The sequence below is a fragment of the Centroberyx affinis genome, unplaced genomic scaffold (assembly GCF_046629955.1).
Source record: "Centroberyx affinis isolate AG114_WGS23_722 - 3 ecotype Tasmania unplaced genomic scaffold, CSIRO-AGI_Caff_v1 ptg003110l_1, whole genome shotgun sequence".
Classification (NCBI taxonomy): Eukaryota; Metazoa; Chordata; class Actinopteri; order Beryciformes; family Berycidae; genus Centroberyx; species Centroberyx affinis.
Window position 1 is genome coordinate 21,092 of NW_027281179.1, and position 24,635 is coordinate 45,726.

At 40.3% G+C, this 24,635-nt stretch overlaps 2 protein-coding genes across 3 annotated transcripts; both read left to right on the forward strand.

The window, feature by feature from the left end:
- Positions 1-653: 653 nt before the first annotated feature.
- bmal2 (basic helix-loop-helix ARNT like 2) lies at positions 654-20,186 on the forward strand. Of its 2 annotated transcripts, none has more exons than XM_071537691.1 (17): positions 654-801; positions 8,892-9,021; positions 9,422-9,475; positions 9,585-9,626; positions 9,842-9,999; positions 10,174-10,253; positions 11,336-11,428; positions 12,383-12,500; positions 12,573-12,722; positions 12,837-13,077; positions 13,855-13,961; positions 14,425-14,575; positions 14,734-14,804; positions 14,960-15,074; positions 15,438-15,528; positions 15,616-15,715; positions 15,994-20,186. In XM_071537691.1, exons 1-17 carry the CDS (start codon positions 744-746, stop codon positions 16,149-16,151), a joined length of 1,917 nt encoding a protein of 638 aa, XP_071393792.1. In that variant the 5' UTR covers positions 654-743; the 3' UTR covers positions 16,152-20,186. The 2 variants fall into 2 exon arrangements, with proteins under 2 accessions (XP_071393792.1, XP_071393793.1); XM_071537692.1 differs by having other exon boundaries at positions 14,963-15,074.
- A 73-nt stretch (positions 20,187-20,259) lies between these two features.
- LOC139659424 (guanylyl cyclase inhibitory protein) lies at positions 20,260-24,120 on the forward strand. The gene is made up of 5 exons (XM_071537694.1): positions 20,260-20,712; positions 21,629-21,761; positions 21,961-22,110; positions 22,394-22,499; positions 23,772-24,120. Exons 1-5 carry the CDS (start codon positions 20,642-20,644, stop codon positions 23,894-23,896), a joined length of 585 nt encoding a protein of 194 aa, XP_071393795.1. The 5' UTR covers positions 20,260-20,641; the 3' UTR covers positions 23,897-24,120.
- Positions 24,121-24,635: the final 515 nt, after the last annotated feature.

The following is a 24,635-nucleotide window of genomic DNA, read 5'->3' on the forward strand; positions in this document are numbered from 1 at the left end:
AAAGCAGTGTGTGGTCAGTATTTTATTGTAGTTATAGTGTGTTTTTCGGCTGCTGTTTATTTTATAGACCAGACAACAGAGCTACTTTGTGTTACAGTGGCAGAATAAAAAGAATAAAATGTGTGCAAGGCATGTAACTGATGTTTTATTTATTGCCGAAAGTTAATAAAAATGAACAGTAATAACATTAAAAATGCGTGGCAACTAAAAGTTAAACCAGTGAAAACAGAAACATACAAGAATACTAATTATTTACATAGAAAGCCCGACAATAACCTATCACAATAAAATACATCTGTTACCATCACTTGTTGACACGCCCCCTAAAGGTCACATCTTAGCAACTCTGTTATCAAAGAAAATGTTCCCACTTTGTTGGGTTATTTCTGTGCGTCCAACTTCGGTATTTCCGACAGCAACTGAAGGCAACATATGAGTGGTGAAGCTGCAGCGGTGATCCCGGTGCGCCGGGGAGCGTGTGCACAGGAGGAGCCTGTGCTCTGTCTTCCGCGTTTTCCCTGATTTCAACACAGTCCTGATTGCATCGCGGATAGCCTACTTGGTCACGTTTCTGCGCCCCCCCTCTCTTCCTTTCCCCGCCTAGAAAATAAGGCAATTATACAACAGTCTTCCCCCCCCTCACGCCTCCCTCCAAAGCTGCCCCATTAACACAACATCCTAGTCCACCGCCTCATCCATGCATTGGAGTCTTGGGCCCCAGTGCACCGGCTCCGGCTCCAGCCATGTCGGCCAGGAATGCAGCGGCTGGCGGCGGTGACAGGGCGGCAGGCGAACCGGCAGGTAACTTAAACATTACCGAATATATTAACTAGTTAAAATGAATGCAGTTTTACGTCCTAGTTGAGCCAAGTGGTTTGCCATTTTGCGATTTGCCGGAGAGAGGGAAGCGCCGCGGAGTGTTTCTGCCAATTTCTCAACGATTGACCGTAACTTTGCGCTTTCCCGAAACTAGGTCAGTAGATCAGTAGAGCAAACTGAAGCGGCCCCGCTACGGCATTTATGTAACGTTACACAATGTGATAACATTTGCAAAACAACATAACATGCAGAAGATAGTTACACTCAGGCCTGTCATAGTGGATATTTACAGACAAGTTGTTTGTGTAGCATCAAACCTAACGTTAAACGACTGAACGCAAATGTTAGCTTAGCATAGCAGGCCTGTTTGCCTATATAACGACCTCAAGTCAACCGACAGTCCACTGCCCGTTCGTTTAGATAAGGTTTTACAACCCTGCACCGTTTAGCATTGTTGATATTTTTGGCAGTGTGATTGTTCACATGTTGTAATGGCTCTATGAATTGATGGGAAGTAGTTTGGGACAAACGCTCGCTGCTGTTTAGGCCTAGCTAAGACGATCGCCCCAAGGTTTAAAAAGCACAACACGACCGTTGGTTATGAATATGACGAAGGATAACTGAATGTCCGACTGTACCTGTAGTAGATATGCCTATTTAGATGGGATTTTTACACAGTGACTACAGGTTTCTGCAAGGTTAGACTTTAAAGACCCCTTTAATGCCAAATGAAATCAATTTAAAACCAATTTCACCCCTCTAAATAATCCCGAAGAGTAAAAAAGAAACGGTGGCAGTAGCAGTACACTTCTGCGCAACCAGGATGATAAATACTGTATTGAAAGAGCAACATTTTGAGACCTCTGAATTGTATTTATGACTCAAAGACAACGTTTAAACAAACTTAACAAATTTAAATCCGTTCAAGACCTTGAATTTAGGGTGAAAGTTGTTTAAGACTATATGCTGTATTAAGACTTTCTAACGACGTGCAGCCACCAGTTCAACTTGTGAGAAAACATAAAATGTTGTGTTGTTGAGTCTAACCTAAGTTAGACTCAACTGTCCTAAACTGAAGTAGCTAGAATAATCTTTTACAACATCACGCAATTTTACATTTTATTTTAATAATAATGGATGGTAATAATGGATATCAGGCGTTACTCCTTTTTTCATTGACACAGTTCTTCTGATAGCGTTGCACCTACGTGATGTGCGTATAACTACTCCTTCAAAATAATGGCTATCTTGAAATAACAATTATGTCTATTTTAAACCTAGACAAATATTTCAGAATATTCTTCCTTGTGAAAATAATTTGTATTTGTATATTGAACTGTATTTTGCACTGTTAATATAATGTTTTTTTTTCCTTGTGCAGGCTCAGTTGTGTAGTGTGACAGTTATATAAAATGTAGGTCAAATGAGAGGCATATCAGTTATTGGCCATTGTCCTCTATAATTATGTAGAATTTATAATAATTTAATTAGAAATGTGTGATAATTAAACTGTTCAGTGAAATATATCTTTTTTTCCCCCAGAAACGGCCAGCATTTAGTCAAACAGAGCCATTTTAATATTTTGCATTGTGTGATTGGCAAATATAGCTGGAATGGATGGAGGAAGCGTTGAAAAGCTAGTTTAGCAACTTCTCATGCTTGTGTTATCCTCCGCTCAGTATAGAGAGAGAACTTAAAATACACATCTTTTATGTAAGTAACAAACTTTGTGCATAAACTTTGACGAGAAATAGTATTTGGCATTATAGTGGAGTTTTGAGAAGAACACCCACACTATCAGACTGCTTTATTAACAAAAGAATATTAGTTTCATCCCACAGCACCAAATGTTTCTGTCATGCATTTTTTCTTTATAAAAGAAATCACTCAGTTACAAAGTCTTTGCTAATTATACAACGCTGTAACTACAGCACTACTTACAAGCAATGTTGAGTAATGGTCCTTTCCTCAAGAGGGGAACAAAGTATTCACTACAAGTCCTTTTAAAACATGTTAAATAGAGCATTGTTGACATAAAGGTCAACATGGCCATGACGATGCCACTTTTTCTCATATTTTCAACTACTGTGTCTTATCTGGTACTGTACAGCTAGCCCACATATTTTCTCCAGGAAGTGTTTTTTCTAGTTCTTATTTAGCATTCCTCGTTTGCTTTTTTTCCCCTTCTTTCAGAGGGAGGGTGTTAGCTGGGTGTTAGCTGGATGGTTTGATTTCCTCTGACTTTGTAGGCTTACGCACATTGATACCAACTGCTATAAATCCCTTTCCTAGTCCTCAGTCCCCTAAACACTGGGGAAAATGTTTGGCTGAATGATTAACCTTTTAATAAAATTAGGTCAAGTGATTTGGGGAATTAGCAGTTGTGTGGCTCTGTTCATCGACACTCTCAGCATCAGTTTCATGTACTTAATCTGCCTGCATTGACCTGAAGAGTTGGATTTGGTTGGGCTGGAGCGTGTTGTGGTGGTAAAGAAGTGCAACCTTATACTGGGTGGTGGGGTGGATTGGGAGGATGAGTAGGAGAGACCAGGGGGTTGGGAAAGGGGAGGGCGGTTTTATATTTTGTATATTATATGATGATCTTGTATTATGTATACCAGAACCTTTTGAAAATTCAATAAAGAGATGTTTAAAAAAAAAAAAAAAAAGAAGTGCAACCTTATGCCAGCTAATGATCTCAACACAGGGCAACCTCATATGGCATGTTACCATTATTATTATAATTGCAGGAAGTGTTGTTTGCCACTGAATCGTCTTCATGCAGACAACTACATTTCTTGCTCCCTTGCCTATGGTTTTAAGCACCTTGTCTCTTCATCTTGTCATCTACTCAGCCTTTTTACCTTTTTCACCTTTTGGCATGTCCTGCAAGCCGATACCCAGACAGAGGAAGACTGTTCACCTGCTGAACACTATGATACAGACTGGCCATGTTTACCTGTGCTTTTTGATCTTCACAAGTGGGAAACAAAGGTTGAATTTGTTTTAGTTGGTGCATAATAGAGCTCACATTACATTCGTCTGACTTTACAACAAAGGAATGCATCTGCTGTGGGTCAGAAATGTACCTGGCAGGAATCAGACTTTCATTTGTGGAAAACACCTGTTGTGTTCCTCAGACATATCGGAGTGCTTTTCCACAGAACATGTCTCTCTCTGCCAAGTAGGACACAAACTGAAAGGTAGATTACACTAGTGTGTGCAGTTAACTGGAGGCCGCAATAGCATAGTGTGGTTGTGACCAGAAGGTTGCTGCTTCAAATTGATCTCCTTTCCCTGATGCACTTAACCTTCAGTTATTCACGTCGAGCTGCACAGCGGCCAACAATAGAAGACTGTGGACTTACTGGGTAGATCCCAGGTGTGTGTGTGTGTGTGTGTGTAACTTTATGAATGAGAAGCAGAGTGGTTCTGGAAACGTGTGTGTACTGAGCAAAACCTTTCCCTGGATAGATAAAGGTAAAAATCTCAGTGGAAGTTATTACTGGCCTCCTCACTCAGGATATCACAGCAACTGTATCCTCACTATGGAAGTAGTTCCAGTGTTTTGTGCATTAACTTTTGTAGCCATTTTTTCTGCATATACAAATGCATTGCTACACCTTATATAGCACCTTATATTACAAGATTATAATCAAAACCATATTTTTTGTAATGGTAATATACAGTATGTAACATCTGTGATACTTACATTTAATGAATTAGGTTGATTTGATTGTAGCAGGGTTTGGTTTTTGCAAGTAGCGTAATTGTTCAAATGATAAGCCCTTTAATAGGGCAACAAGTTGTGGCAAATCATAATAAATTCCTATATTTTAATTTTTAATGTTATGATTAGTGGCAGAACAATTGTTGAGACCAGAGTAAGATGCATGCTGTTGTCTAATCTTTGCAGGATGGACACAAAACAGTTGATTCTTCTCAACATTACTTTATTTGGATATCAAACTGGTCTTAATATAATATAATATATAAATATATAATATATAAAATATAACATACAGTGCTGTGAAAAAGTATTTGCCCCCTTCCTTATTTCTTATATTTTTGCATATTTGTCATACTTAAATGTTTCAGATCATCAAACAAATTTTAATATTAGACAAAGATAACCCAAGTAAATACAAAATGCAGTTTTTAAATGATGATTTCATTTATTAAGGGAAAAAAGCTATCCAAACCTACCTGGCCCTATGTGAAAAAGTAATTGCCCCCTAATTGCTTGAGGTCTCGAACTGATGGCCGGACATTCTCCTTCAGGATTTTCTGGTAGAGAGCAGAATTCATGGTTCCATCAATTACAGCAAGTCGTCCAGGTCCTGAAGCAGCAAAGCAGCCCTAGACCATCACACTACCACCACCATGTTTGACTGTTGGTATGATGTTCTTTTTATGAAATGCTGTGTTAGTTTTACGCCAGATGTAACGGGACGCACACCTTCCAAAAAGTTCAACTTTTGTCTCGTCAGTCCACAGAATATTTTCCCAAAAGTCTTGGGGATCATCAAGATGTTTTTTGGCAAATGTGAGACGAGCCTTTGTGTTCTTTTTGGTCAGCAGTGGTTTTCGCCTTGGAACTCTCCCATGGATGCCATTTTTGCCCAGTCTCTTTCTTATTGTTGAATCATGGACACTGACCTTAACTGAGGCAAGTGAGGCCTGCAGTTCTTTAGATGTTGTTCTTGGTTCTTTTGTGACCTCCTGGATGAGTCGTCGACGCGCTCTTGGAGTAATTTTGGTAGGCCGGCCACTCCTGGGAAGGTTCACCACTGTTCCAAGTTTTCTCCATTTGTGGATAATGGCTCTCACCGTGGTTCGCTGGAGTCCTAAAGCCTTAGAAATGGCTTTGTAACCCTTTCCAGACTGATAGATGTCAATGACTTTGTTTCTCATCTGTTCTTGAATTTCTTTAGACCTCGGCATGATGTGTTGCTTTTTGAGATCTTTCAGCCTACTTCATTTTGTCAGACAGGTTCTATTTAAGTGATTTCTTGATTCAACAGGTCTGGCAGTAATCAGGCCTGGGTGTGGCTAGTGAAATTGAACTCAGTTTTCCAAAAAAATGTGGTTAATCACAGTTAATTCATGATTTAACAAGGGGGGAAATTACTTTTTCACATAGGGCCAGGTAGGTTTGGATAGCTTTTTTCCCTTAATAAATGAAATCATCATTTAAAAACTGCATTTTGTATTTACTCGGGTTATCTTTGTCTAATATTAAAATTTGTTTGATGATCTGAAACATTTAAGTGTGACAAATATGCAAAAATATAAGTAATCAGGAAGGGGGCAAATACTTTTTCACAGCACTGTACATAACTGCATACTACTACTACTTATGTTAAAAATAATACATTTAATTACAGCACTTAACTAAAAGCAGAGTTTACACAGTGCTTTTCAAAATGCATGAGAACAAAGAATAGTAATCTTTATAAAAAAAAATAAAAATTGGAAAACAATTCAAAGAGATGGTGGTTAAAATTAAAAAGAAGAAAAAATCAAAAGCATTTTATAAAGTAACTGTAAAAGTCTATGATGTCTTATTATTCTTCCTACTCACCAGTATTTAGGCCTATTAAGTGGTTTAGAGTTAATTTGCTTGCATCCTTGTTGGCCACAGCCTCTCCGTATATTGATTACATACCGCAATTATTTCCCCCAGACCTTTCATCTCCATCTATCTCATGTTTTGTTGTCAAGGTAACACTCTGTGGTCAGCTTATGGCCTATTTTGACCACACCGTTGACCCTGTTTGTGTTCAGCCTTACACAACTGTGGTAAATATAATATTGTTGCATGAATGTGTCCACCCCTGCTGTTGTAGTTGGTTACATTCTGGGGTCCATTAAGATTACATGGTGTGGTTTTGTTCAGGATAGGCTTTACACATTAAAACGGGTTGAAAATCTCCGGTCACTTGGAGGCATTTAAATGCGTCCTGTCATTTCAAGATTGGCCCAGAGTTTTCTACATGGGCCAGACAAAAACTGCTGAAATGTAAGTTGAAATTGTTTGAAAATATAACTTAGCAGACGGCCATCAGTTGATTTCTCAGAATGATCCTGTTCCTGTGTGACACCAAAGCCTTTTGTGCCAGTAGGCAGTACTGGGCAGGAGGTGATCTGAATGGAGCGAACACTCATTCAAGGATTGAGGATGAGTGGGAGTGAGTGAATGAACGACAGAGTTAATGAACAAGCGAGATAGATAGAGGGATTGTGGGAGGCAGTTGGCAGAGGGACATGTGTGTGGCCTGATCTCTAGACATCTAGTTGGCTTCTCCATAGCCCTATAATCCCACAGATCTTGACTCTGGAGAGAAGGACTAAAAATCAGGTTGTTGCTCATCTGTTAATGGCTATTTGGGTCACTGGGTCTGTGGAACAGAGTTAAAAATAGGTGCCATGGATATGAGCCACTCTTGGCTTGTCTCGTGCCGTTGTTTGTAGTCTCTCTCTCTCTCTCTCTCTCTCTCTCTCTCTCTCTCTCTCTCTCTCTCTCTCTCTCTCTCTCTCTCTCTCTCTCTCTCTCTCTCTCTCTCTCTCTCTATCTATCTGCTTCACAGCGCTGGAGTTTATCAATATCTATAATATTACAAGCTGGCCACCCATGATAAGTTGCATGTTCTTATAATGATAGTATACCTATTACTATACATGTGTTGATATACAGTCTTTAACCAGTTAGTGGTCACTGCAAGCTTTTACCCAGCATGAATGTGAGTTAAAAATAACACCATTATATCAATTCAACAGAGATTGTTCTCATACCTGGCCACTTTAGATGTAATTCCAGTTCATAACAAAACAGCATCACATACATTTACCCTTTCATTATCAAACTCACACTTGTCTTTTATCTAATTTGAATACAATAAATACTGTACACAAGTTAAGTTTGTAGTTGTTACGGTATATTTATGTAACAACAGTAAAACGATTAAACGACAGTAAAAACAGGCTTTGGGCGGGAAATTAGCTGAAGAAGCCTTGGGGCGGTGGGCCGAGCTTCAGAAGAAGCCCTAACACACTGCTCTCCCTCTCTTTCTGGGTGGAATCACATCTCCCTTAGAGCAACCGATGCTCTAATGAAGGTGTAATACCCAAACGCGCTAGCAGTCATGGCCAAAAAATAAATTGGTGAAAATGAGGTGACGTCTTCTTTGTTATATTCTTTTTTATTATTATATTGGTGTGCTGCTTTCTTTCAAGTTGAAGTAATTTAAAGCATTAGTGCTCAGAACGTGTCTGACAGATAAAATCATTTGTCAGTGACATTCCTAGAGGTCAAAGTAAACCTAGGAACAACATGTGGTTTAGGTGAGTATTGGGTAAAACAGGTGAGGCAGCATGAGACAGGTTAAGCTCTTGTACCCTTGGCGCTGATACAATAGAGGAGTAACTAACTGTAAATGCAGATAACATACGATTGCACTTTATTGATCCCCTGGGGGAAATTCAGGAAAGAAAGAAGATGTTTATCTTTGCAACAAAACCATGCATATTGGAGTAGAAATCATTCAAAGTTCACCTGGAGGCAAGAAACTAATTTTGTGGCTAGATTTAAGGAGTGGTGGGACAGAGTGCAGTCCACGGGCCACCAGATGTCCGCTGCCCAACAAGGCTGTAAGTGCTGCCATGGTTCAATTGAGAGCTCCTGATAAGATTAATATGATCATATTTGGAAGAAAAAACAGCAACAGGGCTTCCTAGCATGCAAAAAATTCACTTAAATGGAAGGAAAATGTCAAAAATGAAGAGAGGTGGCACACCTTCCAAAGTCAAGAACAAAATACCACAAAGCATTCAGGCACCACACAACACGTTTCAACCTAAAAACATCTTCAGGCAGTGTGAAAATGATCATATTCTGGCCCTGATATGATTATGTTTCTTTATCCCTTATTTCTAAGCCTCATTAGACAGATTTATAGCATGGACATGTAGTAGTGTAAGGGAAAAGTATTGCTGTTATTGCATATTAACTCAGTCCCCACCCCCTTACCACTAGTTGCAGCCCATTGTGTCTTGTGTGTTTCGTCTTTCAGAAGATGTGCTGGTGGAGGAAAGCCAAAACCATTCTGTCTCTCTGCCCAGCTTGATGACCCCAACCTCAGCCGCTGGCATGTCCTTGAGCATGGAGATGCCCAGGAAGCGCAAGGGCAGCATGGACAACCAGTAAGTGTGGGTGTGTTTGCATACATGTAAATGCAGTGTTTCCTCAGTGATATTATGCAGCTGTGTTGCTTGGGGGGATAATTCTAGTTTTGTCCCATTTCTGTCACTGCGTTTCAAGTTGAGGGTATAGTGCAATAAATCTTTTTGCATCATAATAAAATACATTTGGACTACACTTTGTTTAGTTTTAGATGTCTGTAAGGCTAAATTACAATGCTAATTTTAGTTTCACATTTTCTCTAGCAGTGGTAATTTCCTTGCTGTGGTGGCGCACCACTAGTAAATGAATACAGAGGAAACACTGAAATGTGTGTAGTTGGCTTATAGGAAATTGATTTAATAAATGAACAGCCTTGACTTTATGTTGGCTGCTATTGATAGCCTTGCACTTTGTTCCCAGGGAAACAAAATTGGCTTCCATTCTCGATGCGGATATGGAAGATGACCAAGACAGGTACCATGCTAGTCAGAGCAGACCCATTTATTGTGTACTGTTCTGCATTTGCATAATGTTGTTATAAACACTTGTACATTTTAAATGCTAATGTGTGTCTGTCCTACAGGTCAGAAGGAGAGGACCAACATGTCAAAATTAAGTGCTTCAGGTATATTTGCCTGTTTTAAACACCCCACCACCACATGTACAAGTTATTCCTACATTCCTGCAGTATTACTGTCATAGTTAAAATGTCCATCATTTAGGCTCTTAGAAATTTAGTGTATGCTACACTTTTGTATAAATGTAGACTGTCTATAAGCAGTCAATTTATTCCTATATGTGTGGATCTTCTCTCCTATTTCTTACTTCATCTCTCTGAAGGGAGCCCCACAGCCAAATTGAGAAGAGGCGACGAGACAAAATGAACAATCTGATAGACGAGTTGTCGGCCATGATTCCTACTTGTAACCCCATGTCCCGTAAGCTGGACAAACTCACCGTGCTTAGAATGGCTGTGCAGCACCTCAAATCTCTCAAAGGTACCGAGCCAATCGATGGGCAGTGGTATTAAAACAAATCTACCTTCACCTTGTTTGCTGATACATTAATTCAGAGCAGTTAATTCAATTCTTCATACACTATAGCAATATCAGGTTGGACTCAGCACTGTAGCACACAAGAGAATCTAAATGTATTTTGTGTCCGTTCCCCAGGTTCAAATAGCTCTTTTTCTGAAGCCAAGTGCAAGCCTTCATTCCTACCCGATGAGGAGCTCAAACACCTTGTCATAAAGGTAAACATCCCATGGACAAAGACAACTGTGCCCACAAGTCCAGAATTCATTTTTTAGGTCAAATGCCAATTCATTAATTAGCCACTGATCAGGCCATATAATGCCTCAGTCAGTGAGCATGCCCATGCTTCACGGCAGGTTCTGTTCCTCAGAAACTACATGCTGTATATACTGAGCACCAAAACGTTCTGAACAGCAGTAAAAAAATTTGTTTGGCTCTGTTTTTCTCTATTTAAAATCATTTCAACAGCAAAACTCTTAAAGGAATAGTTCACCCAAAACTGAAAATTCTGTCATCATCTACTCACCCTCATTCCAAATGAAACACGGGTGAAATTTTTTTTATAACACACAGGGAGGTTGCCAGCACAACTTCGTAGCAGCCTTCTCCAAAACAACTGAAGTCATTGGGGACCTGTTCTTTAGAGTTCCAAAACAAAAACAGCCAAACAATCACACTGTGAATAGAAAGACCTATACACCATTATTTGTTGCAAATCAATCAGCTGTAGTTAAGATTTGCACTAAATTATGGTGTAAATATACTGTAGGTCTTTTTGGAACTCTGAAGAACTGGTCCCCACTGACTTCAGCTGTTTTGGAGAAGGCTGCTATGGAGTTGTGCTGGCAAACTCCCTGTGTGTTATATGGACAAACTTCACCTGTGTTTCAACTGGCATGAGGGTGAGTAGAGATGTTCATTTTTGGGTGAACTATTCCTTTAACATGCACATAGTTGTAAATGCAGTCTCTTCTAAAATACTCACTCATAATGTGAAATACGTGGTTAGTATTACAAAGTAAAGCAGTGTTGGGTATGAAACCAGCTGCTACTGAGAAGCCTCAAGATACTCAAGCTTCAGTGCAACTCATCTCATCCAACTGAATCAATGGGCAGGCTGCTCTCCTTACAACTAGTGTCAAAAGCAGGATGTGCTATAATGCACTGTGAATTTTCATGGTAATCTATTGAAATGCTTCCATTTAATTTTATGAAAATGCACTATTCTTCTATATTCCTCTTTTACTTTTGTCTTGACCATGTCATGACATGCCTCCTCCCTCGTTTCTCTGTTGTGCAGGCTGCAGATGGCTTCCTGTTTGTAGTGGGCTGTGATCGTGGAAAAATAGTTTTTGTCTCAGAGTCCGTCACGAAGATGTTAAACTATAGTCGGGTAACACTTCTATGTTTGTTACTATTTCTTTGGGGTGCAACATCTTTTTCATATGAAGCCCTGGACACACCAGACACATCCGTCGGCCGTCCTTTCGGCACCCGTGTTAATGGACTAGAGAGAACACACTAGTCATGGTGTGGCGCGCGCACCTGTATCACTACAGAAGCATGATTGATTAATAGTCGTGGGATGATGAACGTCGTATCTACTTTTGAAATATCACATGCTAAACGATTGGGTCTGTTATTTAATTATCACTAAAATAAATAAGAATAGATGTTAAGTACATATTGTATTTAGGCTACTATTTCAATAGATGGATAGATAGATGGATAGATCAAATTTATTATAGATATAGGCAGGGCTCTAAACTGTGACCACTGTTTTGAAAGGGGATTGGGATATATTTCATTGGTTCAAGTTAATTTTGAGCCCTGATGAGTCCTATAGGCTGTTCAAAGATAATCACAACACTGGCTAAAAAAAAAAAACCTAAACAACTACACGTGACTGCTTTGATGCATGAGAGTCTATGATGAAAGTGAAGAAGATATAGTTGATTTAAGTATATATAAAATTAATCACCAAAGTGGAAAAAGTAGGATGCTACTGGCTGGGGTGCCGGAGCCCAATCCAATGTAGGTGTATCCTATTTTCAATTATTGGGATAATGGGATATTTCACCTGCATGTAGTACATTTTCCTCAGGGAAAACTTGCAGGTCCGCATGTAGAAATATGCTCCCCGTGTGTTTTCCCCACTGCGACTCGCGTGCGTAAATCCGGCCACGCGTACGCTCCATGCCTGGTGTGTTCAGGGCTGATAATCAATGCAGTATTACATTTGTCAGCAGGAATTACTTCAGGCCCAGACTGATGTTGACTTTTTCTTATCAATAAAGGGACTTTATTTGTTTGGAAGTGTTTGATGAGCTGTTTGTTCTTCCTACAGGCGGAGCTGATTGGACAGAGTCTGTTTGATTACATACACCCTAAGGACATGGGGAAAGTGAAGGAGCAGCTTTCAGCTTCTGAATTATACCCTCGTGAACGGCTAATAGATGCTAAAAGTAAAGCATTCATTTTCATTGTGTGCTTTTGTGTGTGAGAGTGCACATTTAACACTCTTGTCTTCTCCCCAGCCGGTCTGCAGGTCCAGGCTGACCTCCCAGTCGGCGCAGCACGGCTGTGTTCAGGTGCACGCCGCTCTTTTTTCTGCCGCATGAAGTACAACAAGATTTCTGTCAAAGTGGAAGAGAAGGAATTCCAGGCCAGCACCTCCAAAAAGAAAGGTAGGAAAGGAAATTATCCAGCGGTTTAATTAGAAGATCATGATTTTATTTTTTGTTCTGCAGTTGCATATGTAAGTATATATTATATATGTGTGTATATATCTGTATCTACAGAGTCCCAGAAGTACTGCACAGTCCACTGTACAGGCTACATGCGCAGCTGGCCTACCAGTCAACTGGGGGCAGAGGGGGAGGCCGAAGCAGACAAAGACAGCTCCCACTTCAGCTGCCTGGTGGCGGTGGGGCGCGTCCACTCCCACGCATCTCCCCAGGTTAATGGAGAGATCCGGGTTAAACCCACAGAGTTCATCACACGCTACGCCATGGATGGCAAATTCACCTTTGTCGATCAAAGGTAACAATTCCCTTGTGCTTCAAGATGGGGGTGAGTGGGGGTTGTAGTTTGTGGTCATTATTATTATTCAGTTCTTCAGTAGTCGAAGTCAGTATGGCTCTGTCCCTCTCAGGCAGCAAGCAAACCTGTTGCGGAGTATTAGGAAGACCCACAGGCAGTGCACAGCTCTGTTGCTATAGTATAAATAATGAGAATGCTAATGGCTTGTCATCTTGTTTATGCTTGATCCCCCCTTTTAAATCCTTCAGTACTAGAGATGCAGGATTTTGGAAACGTTCGGAAGACAATCTGGCATAACATTTGTGAAATTGATAATGGTGATAATGATAATGGAGTCTATTAAGTTGATTGGTGAGAGCATGACATTCCACATATGTTGTCTAAAAAATGATCTTAAAAAACATGTGTACAACTCATGAATATTAGTTTTAGTAAATAGCATGCAAGCAAAAATGAGTAATGGTGCTCATGAATAATCAGCCAGTATGTGTTTTGGTGTACTCTCACTGCATAATAAGAGTCTCCTTGTAGGTCTATTCTATACAGGAAGTGAAATAAGTCACAAATGTCCCTTCTCGTTTTGTTTATCGAGACATTTCAAATATCTTCCTCACTCTCGTCACCTTTCCCAGTGACGAGATCTCACCATTTGAATTGCAAATTCATAGCATATAAACTAACAACCACTTGCAATTCATAATTTATAACAAAATGATTTATAATAACATAAACACTCACTCTACTCTTTTAACACTGACCCTCTCCTTTCTTCCACAGAGCGACAACCATTCTCGGTTATCTACCCCAGGAATTGCTTGGGACATCATGCTATGAGTACTTCCATCAAGACGACTTACCGCATTTAGCTGATAGACATCGGAAAGGTGAGTTACATTATTCAGTGACTTCACATCCATTTGTCTTTCATCTAATCTTCTATGGCCCATTATTAGTGGGGTTTTTTCATGTCTCCCTAGATGATATGTAATCATGTAGGCCAGTTAAGATCAAATTCTTATTTACAGTTGCGGTGGTGACCTACAAGTAAATCACTGACCGCAATTTGAAAAACTTTGTCCATGTTGATATGGTTCTGTTTATTCAAGTGGGTCACCATTTTGCTTTGTCCAGCTTCCGCATGCTGTATTTTTGCCTCCGAAAATAAAATTTGGGAAATGGTTTTCCCAAATTTTATTTCCTCTACTGATCCTCTGCTTATACCCTAAGCAGATGACAATGATACCCTTGCTATAACCATTACCCAGATAGAATGCTCTATAGCAGTGTATGAAAGTCCTGTTTTCCACTGTTCAATCCTATAACTTGGACTCTCCCCTTTTTTCACAGTGCTGCGGAGTAAAGAGAAAATAGAGACAAATTGCTATAAGTTCAAAACGAAGTATGGCTCTTTTGTCACTCTACAAAGTCAGTGGTTTAGTTTTGTAAATCCCTGGACCAAAGAAGTAGAATACATAGTGTCAACTAATACAGTCATATCGTGAGTATAAGCTTCATGAGTCATTCCCTGATGTTTACAGAGCCTTCGTGCATGACATTAACAGTATCTTTGTACCCAAGCTAACTCTGATGCTGCTGTCATGAGATTAATATGTATTAATCAGCTCATCACAATCTGTTCTCCCATCCCATGACAAGGTATGACCACAGTCGAACAAGTCGGTCGGGAAACAAGTCTGAACAGTCAAGCAATCCCAAGACTTCTGAGGGTCGGTTGAAATGGAATATTAAAAAAAGCTATGAAAGATGCTACCTCAGTTATATCTCTGACGTATCTTTTTCTTACAAATGCTGATTTTATAGTAGTGTAGTAATGACGTGAGAAAAAACAGGTTGTCTGTCCCTGTTTTTGTCTTTCTTTTAGAAGATGGCAAGAAGTCCCTTCCAATTATCCCAGGAATCTCCAGCATGCCTGGTACCATGATTTATGCTGGAAGCATAGGGACCCAGATTGCCAACGAGCTGCTGGATTATAACAGGTGTGGCGTCTCAATAATAGAGCATGTCCTTTTTTCTGTTTGTATCAGTGTTAGAGATAAGGGAGAGAGGGAGTCAGACAAGGAGCATGTCCTTTTTGCTGTTTGTTGTCCATCTACATTGAACAACAGTGGACAATGGAGAAATGGCAAAATGCCCTCAAATACTATCAACAACTTTTTGTTATAACTACATTTTTTTTTTTTTTTTTTAACAATCCATTGGTTTGTATTGCTGTTCTAATGTACAGTATATCTTAGTCAAAGTTGCTGAATGTTTCTAATTGGCATTATAGTTTCCCACAGTGTTTGTGGACGGGACCAATATCATCAATAACATCAGTTTGGTCTGTGTTTCTGCTTCAGGATGAACTCATCACCTTCCAGTGGCACTGTCAGCCCGTTCAGTCTACTGCAGGATAAGTCTCCGCAAACTCACAGTCAAACCAGCAGCAATGTAAGTCTTCCGTTTATGCATTTGTTCCATGGGCGCGTCTGCCTCTCTCTGTTTCTGTCATTAATTTGCTCCTCTTTTGGTCTCTAGGTGCCAAATGGAGAGTCAACAGATATGGAGATGCCAGGAAAGTCCAGCTCAGAAGATGAGCCCCAGGGAGCGCCGTTCTCAGGAGGAGAAACACTCATGGGTACTCTCACTGATCCTGCTAATGAGCTTATTCTAAAATGGGGCCTCAGTAGGACAGTAGAACATGAAAGAACTGGCCTTCCTGCAACTGTGTGAATGCAATTCTTTTTTTGTAAAACACATGAAACGATGTTAGCAGTGGTGTATTCCTTCCTGAACACTCCCAATTTTATCTACATTGTGTGTGGTTCTGGATTTTAATGCTCTACTGTTCACCCTCACCCTTTCTTTGTTTTTCTGCATTCCTTCCTCCTCCTTCCTTGCCCCTTCTCTCCTCAGGGGAGAATTCGCAGCTGGATTTGGACAGCGTGGTGGGACCTGGCCTCGGTAGCCTGAGCAATGACGAAGCAGCCATGGCGGTGATCATGAGCCTGCTTGAGACAGACACAAACCTGGGCGAGGCTGTGGACTTTGAGGAGATGCACTGGTCTTTATAGGACCCTGTCTTACAGCGTGGTTCTGTGGCAAACACTTGGGCTGCGAGCTTGAGTGCTTGAGATGCAGCATTGGTTTTTTTTTTAAGACAGTTTTTTTTATTTATTAGTTACCTTTTTCACGTAAGATGTGTAATCTTCAGGTGGCTGCTCTAACAGGTAGCGGGCTCCGTGACATTAAGGGACACCTGCTCTCCCACTTCCAGTCGGAGGATGTGCCTCTAAAGCCTTGCAGCGGTCTGCCCATCCTGAAACGCTGTTCCTCACTGCTTTCCTCACATCTACTGTCATCCTCTGTTTCTGTGAAGAGGCCTCAGAGGGTTGCACCTGAATGTGTGCGGCCTTTTTTTTTTTTTTCGTTGCCCGGTCATGACTTGCCCCTGCCAAACATTAGAACCCAACAAATGACTGTACAACGGCTCGGGATTCCTGTTTATATTTCCTTCCTCCATCTACACTTGAACAAAGGATGGGAGTGATGATGCAAAAAATATTTGCACTGAATCAGTTCATGTTTTTTTAAAAGGTTGTAATTTGATTAGGTATGTTTTAATTAATTAAAATGTGAGGAAGACACCCAAGACATGAGACTGACAGCCTGGCCCGTCTCTGTGACCCCTCAGGACTGTAGGTAGCCAGTATAACGCAACAGACCACACTTCCATAACCTCTAACTTTGAGAGTCACCTAATGGCGTGCCCCTCGGAGATTTTCACTAACTTCTGTCAGTATCTGAACATTTTCCACAGAAACAGTCCAACAGTGACCTCTCTGGTACACAGAACTTGAACGTACTGTATGTGCGAGTATTCGGTATGGTTCCAAACACCATGTCTTCAGGCCGCGTCGGTCTTAAAGGGATAGTTCACAGAGGTCGAATATTTTCATTTTTCGGGATGCACAGTTCCATAGAAATTTAGTAGCTGTCAACCTCCAACAACAACTGGGTTTTCTTCCCTAGCTCTAAACATTCAGTACACAGCAGGAAAAATCTGGCACAGATTTCCCTTGTCTGTAAATGTGTTGGAAGTATGCTTTTTAAGTAAGGTTTTTTGAAAATGAAGCTAGTAGTGTTAATGATGAGTCCTGAAAGCAGACAGTTGTGGTTGATCGTTCATAAAATACTATGGATATGAGCACTAAAAATTGTAAATATTCAACCAAAGTGAAATAGCACTTTAAATGCTGAAATGGAGGTTTGGTAGCAATGGCTGAACGGTGAACCCAATTCACATCTGTGATAATACTTTATATCAGTAGATTATTTTTAGGTTGATCTCTGAATCTGAGAACGGTGGAGGTGATTACTCAGGGAGTGATATAAACAGAACCGCCCCTCCTTAGCATCCATTGGCACGGTTCTTACCAATTGTAGCATGTAGTATTTCGTCCTCCAGTTTAAGCTTTTGCATATTTCCGTACATACTGTACATTGGTATGTGACATAATGGGACTGGTATTGTTGGAGTAAATTGTTCATCTATGTTTTTACACTTGTTTGTCAGCTTTATAATCTCTTGCAGGTAAACCATAGCTTTAGTTTTTGTTTGATGTCAGTCTTTTTCCATGTTCTGTTATGCACTGACAGTCTTTCAGAAGTTCATGTGCTTGTCAGAAGTACCCTGGATTGTCATGCATAAATTGTTTAAGGGATTAAGCTATGCAGAGCTAACATTCCATAAACGCTAAACTTTAAGATATGTTCCTTTTTCTGTCAACGTGTTTGTCACTCCCATACCGTGCATGACTCAAGAAACTTGCTCCAGAAGGTATTTAGTAGTGGACATATTGCCAACTCCCTACAGGATGCAGAGAGTTGTGACATGAAGCAATTGGTCAGAATGTGAATGAGCCATTGAGCTGTGGATCCCATAGTCAGTTTACCTCATTTAGACTTATCTTTTGCCCATGCCTACAATTGCACAGCTTAGATTTTACAAGCTAAAAATTAATAGCCATTATATGTTGACCTGTGACTTGTTGGTTTGCATGGGATGCTTTGGATCCCGGGGACTGCTCTGCTGCAGAGCCATGCAGCCTGTCAGTGAAGGGCTACTGATGCACTGCTGAGAATCATGTGACAGCCAGATGGCCTTATGGGTTGATATATGGTAAAAGTCGGAATTACCAAAGTTGTAAAATGTCAGATAATTGTCATACAGTGAGCTTCAGCAATTGTGTGGCAAATTTATGTATTTTTCAGATCCTTGCTGACGCCAAATAATACAGTAATAAAGTTTGTACACGTTGCTTCGGTTTGAGGGTATCATCTGTACTGGATGAAGAGTTTAAAAGACGTCACTGCTTTTGTACACTTTCTTTGTTTCCAGGTGTGAAAAGTGTTCAAATTCTGAACATGTAGTGAATTCTCAAGGTCTCCAACTTGTAAGAGTTTAATAAAAAAAATTGGAAGAAACATCCAGTCCACATTTTTCGGCACAATGATTTGGGCCCAATTTGATACCTTGCAGACCATCGTGTACGTCACACGTATTGAATCACATTTTATTTACCCGGATTAAGAGTCTAGTTCACTGCTGAATAGGGATGCAGTGTAGTGGAAAGCAAAGCAATTGTGGTATTGTCTGAAAATAACATCTTTGCGAAGTCAGACTTTGCATGTTGACAATTTTTGACAACATACAAAGTCTTTGCCAATCTGTCCAGATACTTTTGCCTCCATGAAATGGGGGCACTATGTATAATAATGGTTGTCATTATTTAATGCATCATTATATACAGATACCCTCAAATTGAAACTGCCTGTACCGTATCTTCACTCCTGATTGGACACCCAACACAATAAAGATCCAAAGCCAAAACAGAGGTTGTGTTACTGCCCAGATATTTATGGAGCTCACTGTGTAGCTTGTATGCCATGCCACCCTTCATATTTTTCCAACAAGGACTCTGTTTCAAGGATAGGAAAAGTTGTGCTGTGAATCATGAAGAACACTGTCCTTTAGTCTCTTATGCTTGAATAATGAGGACCCACTGGATGGAGGAGCCAGACTCACACGGACCCTACTGCCTGTGTCTGAAGTGCCTTTGGACATTTCTGCATGGACAAACAACACGCTCTACCTGTGTGCTTTTGGAGACACAGCCGCCCCGCCTCCCACCTGGCCTCTCAGCAGATTTGATCGAGCGGAGGGGCGGGGATTTTTCTGCAATTATTAAATGCATCGTTGAATCAACCTGCTTAAAGCGATGCTAAATGTCAAATCCACACATCATGAGCTAATTAGAAGCCTGTTGACAGATGAAATAGACAAAGGAGCCTTAAGTGGAGACTTCAGTGCTCACTACCAGCAGAGCTAGTTGTGGAGTAATGTGCCATAGACACAGGCTGGTCCTTTTAAAGGCAAAAGTCCATTTTAGTTGTGTGTTAATTGTTTTTTTTGTTTGTTTTTTGTTTTATTTGCTAAATCACTGCACTCTACTTGTGAATTCCCCAGAGTTGTGAGTCTGCTAAGAGACTGCTCACAACTTATTCTGTGGCTTTGAGTGATTGAACTTTGCTTAGAGTCACATCCTTTGCTTCTGTCCCAATTTAAACATGGACCACTAGAGCTAGAGTAGAGTTTGTAAGCTAGGGAATATTCTGTTTTGTTTTCATCCCCTGCTTTATTACATTGCATGCATCTTTTGTATCATTTAGTGTTTGTTCGTTTTGATACCTTTTTGCATCGTTGGACTTGAGGTGTTTGCCTTATGAGACAGGCTGGTGTTTGTGTGTTAATGAGTAACCCTGCTCATAGCCAACTATCACTACACACAAGGAAGGTCCTTACCATTGGGCTCATATTGGGCAGTTGGGAGCTTGTAATTGATAGACATGTTGTCTACAACCTCCTTTGTACCACTTTCTGCCACTTCAATTCATCCTTGTTTTTTTTTGGGCTCAGAATGAAGCACTTATTTGTCTGGCATTATTGCTGCTACTATCAACAAGTCTGGGTCATGGCAAAGAATCTGTCTTTCCAGGCTGTCATGTAAAAAAGGTTCTTAATAAACATTAGTTTACTGAACTCCCAACAGGAATTTTGAGCGTACTTGCAAACATGACAGGCACAGTTAGAGGGATCTGAAATATATTGGGAACATTGTGAATGTTCCTGCTGAACTTAAAATGTCAGTGGAGCTGAACTTTAAAAGCTGAACTTTAAAATTCAGTATGCAGTATGCTCAAGCTGAACTTCTCTCTTAATTAAGCTGACTGAATTTCCATCCTTGCTCTTTTTCAATCCATGGTCTTGTGTCTTCGATCAAGCAGATTTAGAAGCGGCAGCCTGCTTTTTGAGTAATTACATTTGCATTCAACTGCACCCACTCACACCCCTCCTCTTTGCTCCCCACGAGGAGATTAGGTTTGACTAATTTGTCAAATGTGATAAGGCATTGGTTAGTGCAATTAAGAAAGCGCAGCATAAACTGGGATTTGTTGTGTATATAAAGTCAGTGGTGATTGCAGAGGCTTTATCGTTCACAGAATGGGACAAGCTGCCACCCTGCCTTGTAGGAGAGGGGAGTCCTATGTCACAGAACTTTACGAATGGTTTAGGTAAGATTTTCCTTTGACTTGACATTTGAAATTTAATCAGAGGAGATATTATCTAAGTGATTTCCTGCCACAGATTGCCCTATTTGTATTCAGGTGAGAGAAGAGGGGAGATGCATTCCCTTTTAGGCTTGATAATGCTCAGGAGAATGGGGCAAGAAGACCCATTTAACAGTGATTTGAGCTTTGAAAAGGTTCAACATCCGTGAACAGGACAAAGACGTGCGAGTTTCCTTAACACACTTAGCCATGTGTGAGGCTTAAACAACACATTTTTGGAGATGCAAAGGAGGCAACTCACAAGAGATTTACAACTACGACTTGAGCTGCCATTGTTCTTTTATGAGATATAAATAATTAAATTGGGAAATTTCAAAAACATTTACAAAACCATTTCCTTGGTCCGTTTGACACAGGACTTTAATATAGGCCATGAGATCAGGATAGTTTTTGTTCTGTCTCCACTACATGGCCAAAATTATTACCCGAAATTTTAATAATTTGCCCCAAACAATATCCTTATGACTCATATTGCCTCTTAACTCAGAAATGGTTTGCTGTCTGAGCACTAGTTTCAATTTGAGGAAAAGTGTATTCAGGCCTACTTTAAATCCACAATTAAACACCGCTGATAAGCTTCACTTTGCCGTGCTGTAGTAAAGTGGCTAGTGGTTATTTGGCCTAATTATCTTGGCACTGGTGTAGCTTGCAAGCATGTAATCTCTACAGGTCAGGGAAAGCCTGACCTCAATTCCCTTCAGGTTAAGGGACATTTTTTCACCTGCTACAAATTTAACGTTTCATTCAAAGGGCCTATTGTGTGTTTTTAAACCATTGAAATTAGATTTTTCTTGACAAAACTCACTTCTAGGATTCTCTGTTTGAGTTGTTTAACCCTCTGTCATCTTTTTTGTGATAGAAAATTTATCAATGAATGTCCAAGTGGACTGATCACACTACATGAGTTTCGAAGGCATTTCTGCGATGGGACAGTGGGCAACGAGTCAGCCGAGTACGCAGAACAGATATTCCGCACATTGGACAATAATGGGGTAGGCAAAGTGTATGGCCAAGTATGTACTGTGGGTGTATTTGATTAGCTTGGACACACTTCTTTTCTCACAGCACCATACCTAAAACCGATTAAAATGATTACAATAAAGGCCTTTCTATTTTAACAATGCATCTAACAAAAGTATACATTAAAAACAAAATCCTACAAACAAAGCTGTGCATGGTGCTCTGCTCCAGGACGGGGTGGTTGACTTCAGGGAGTACGTCATGGCCATCAGCATGCTCATTGAGGGTTCATCTGAGGAGAAGCTGCGCTGGTCCTTCAAGCTCTACGACAAAGACAGAGATGGAGCCATCACACGGGAGGAGATGCTGGACATCATGCAGGTGGGTGCGTCCTTGTGCTGTGTGTTTACCGTACACATTGTCCAAAACCTCTGAAGCTAAGTCTGATCGGGACCCAAACCTCTAAACCATTTCAGAGGAGTGTAAGACAGTTTGCCCTCGAGAATATTGATTATTAGATAAACACTGAATCATCACAGCTATTCTGACAGTACAAGCCCACTCATCTAGCTGCAAGCACAACTGTACAACTTGCTCATGACATGGTACCATAGATGTTGCATTTTTCAGTTCAACTAGTGTTTTGTTTTTTGTTCCCCCTCAGGCTGTTTATAAGATGAGTGTGGCAGCTGGTTTAACCAAACTCAACCCGCTCACAGCTGAAGAATGTACCAACAGGATATTTATGAGGTTGGACAAAGACAATAATGGTGAGGAAGCATTACAGTGCAATGATCTGTCCTTACTGTATGAAATCATGGTGTTGTGTTTACAAACAATCTGTCATTCCATCTACAGGGTTTGACACAAACTCACTCATCAAGGAACTAGATGTATGAAGATGTCAGCCTCTTGGTTTTAAGTCATAGGGCGCTTAAGTGTGTTGACACATTTTTGCCCAATAAAGGGACTTGATATAGAGATCCTGACTCTATTTCCCTATGAGAAAAATAGGGATTTAAATGATTTCCCTTACTAGGGTCTATGGTAAACACTGGGATGTTTTTGTCCTGTGTTCACATAGAAAAGTAAGGGTTTTCAAGACTTCTATGGTGAGGATAGTAGATCTATACAGAACTACTATCTTAAGTGTGTTTCTTATTGTTTCAGTGGTTCTTGATAGCACAAATAAACCTTTTATGTAGGACCACTGAGCATGGTGCTATAGAGAACCTTCCTAAAAGAATTCTATGGATTCTGCTATGGTACAAGCCTAAAGAACCATTTTCTGTTACTAAATAGGACCCATTTTTGTTATGTGGAAAATCCATTTTCAGTCATGGCAAGAGATTTTGAATTAGGCAGCCAGTATGTAGCTGAAGCACAAACTGCCAGAGGTACATCAGCAGATAAAACATAATATGTACGTCACATACTAAAATGATTTTTACCCCACCAAGCCTACAAGGGACATAATCCTTGATAATGTGAAGGAAATATTACATTCCTAAATCCTAAATCCTTTTTTTTTTTTTTAAAGAAAACAGTTTTGTGCCATTAAGTGCTCAGTCATTAACATCTGCTCTTGCCAGTTCAAACAGAGAAGAGGAAGCAAATGATATTAATACGGAAGAACATCTTCATGCACATATGCACTTTATTGCGGTCTACCACAGTGGTTCTCAACATGGGTTCCGGGGACCACCAGGGGTCCTTGAGGGAGTTCCAGGGGGTCCCAAGCAAATTGATGAATTATTAAACTTCACCATTATTTAATTCAGAAGAAGTTAAGATAATTAGAGAATGTAGAAGAATGACTGTTTTGATCACAATTTCACTGATATCTCTCTACCTACAATACAGATAGTCATGGAATAAAATCATATCTAGCAATAAAATTGTTCTCAGATTTGGGTCCGAGAGACAAAATCTCATCAAATGTGTACTAAATTAGGGGTCCTTGATATGAAAAAGGTTGAATTGAGAATTGAGAATCACTGGTCTACCGTTCTGATCTCTCTCTGTCCCTGTCTCATCTCCAGCCATCATCAGCCTGGAGGAGTTCACAGAGGGAGCGCTGGATGATGATTGGATCAGGGAGATGCTGGAATGTGACCCAAGCACTGTGAAGGTGGAGAGGCCCTTAAAGAGGGACACTGCTTTATAGGGACCAATGGGTAAACTGAAGACACTGGGAGCAAGATAGATGGTAGATGTTTGGATTGAAATTTTCAGGAATCACTGAAAGATCACAGCTGTCAGCATGACAAATTATATCATGGTCTGTGGACACCCTAGAAAAAAGTGTATATGGCGAAGCAGAGATTACTTCATGAAGTCGGCGCAATATGAAAAAGACTAACTTTTTTTAACAGTGCTGCAGTTTGTATGAATGATTTGTTTTGTTCTTCTGTTTTCTTTGCTGTATCATCTGTTGTAGTGTTGAACACTTCTTCTATTTGTCTGTCTGAGTACATATCCTCTCCTTAAAGAATAAATCACGACTGTCATGAGATCTTGAAATGATACTTGTCTTCCTCATGGATTTATATATGATTTAATATCCAGCCTGCGGGTCTGAATGTAGGTGTTAAGCGTTTACTGACCACTTGATGTCGTCTGTGCTCATTTAAAACTGATACACAGGCACCTCCCAGACACTGAGGAATATGCTGCATTCATGTCATATGGGAATAATCAAGGCAACCCGACGACTTGGAAATGTTTATTCGTTTCATGGTTTCAACTGGCTTGAAACCGTCAACCGCCATGATAGAAGTTTTCTGTTGGCCATGTTTCCTCCCGGTTCAGTTTATGGGCGGTATATTGGAGTTTACAACAAAACACACATTGCAGCGTCAACCACGAAGAAGCCGTTGTGTCCTGCCATCGCATTTTAAGAATGA

What these genes read in the sequence shown, in the direction of transcription:
- bmal2 (XM_071537691.1), top strand. Translation starts at nt 744, where the DNA reads ATGTCGGCCAGGAATGCAGCGGCTGGCGGCGGTGACAGGGCGGCAGGC. An exon ending in GCACCTCAAATCTCTCAAAG is followed by an intron (nt 10,000 to 10,173) that starts GTACCGAGCCAA and finishes TCCGTTCCCCAG; the next exon opens with GTTCAAATAGCTCTTTTTCT. An exon ending in TTCACCTTTGTCGATCAAAG is followed by an intron (nt 13,078 to 13,854) that starts GTAACAATTCCC and finishes TTTCTTCCACAG; the next exon opens with AGCGACAACCATTCTCGGTT.
- LOC139659424 (XM_071537694.1), top strand. Translation starts at nt 20,642, where the DNA reads ATGGGACAAGCTGCCACCCTGCCTTGTAGGAGAGGGGAGTCCTATGTC. An exon ending in GAACTTTACGAATGGTTTAG is followed by an intron (nt 20,713 to 21,628) that starts GTAAGATTTTCC and finishes TTTTTGTGATAG; the next exon opens with AAAATTTATCAATGAATGTC. An exon ending in GTTGGACAAAGACAATAATG is followed by an intron (nt 22,500 to 23,771) that starts GTGAGGAAGCAT and finishes TCTCATCTCCAG; the next exon opens with CCATCATCAGCCTGGAGGAG.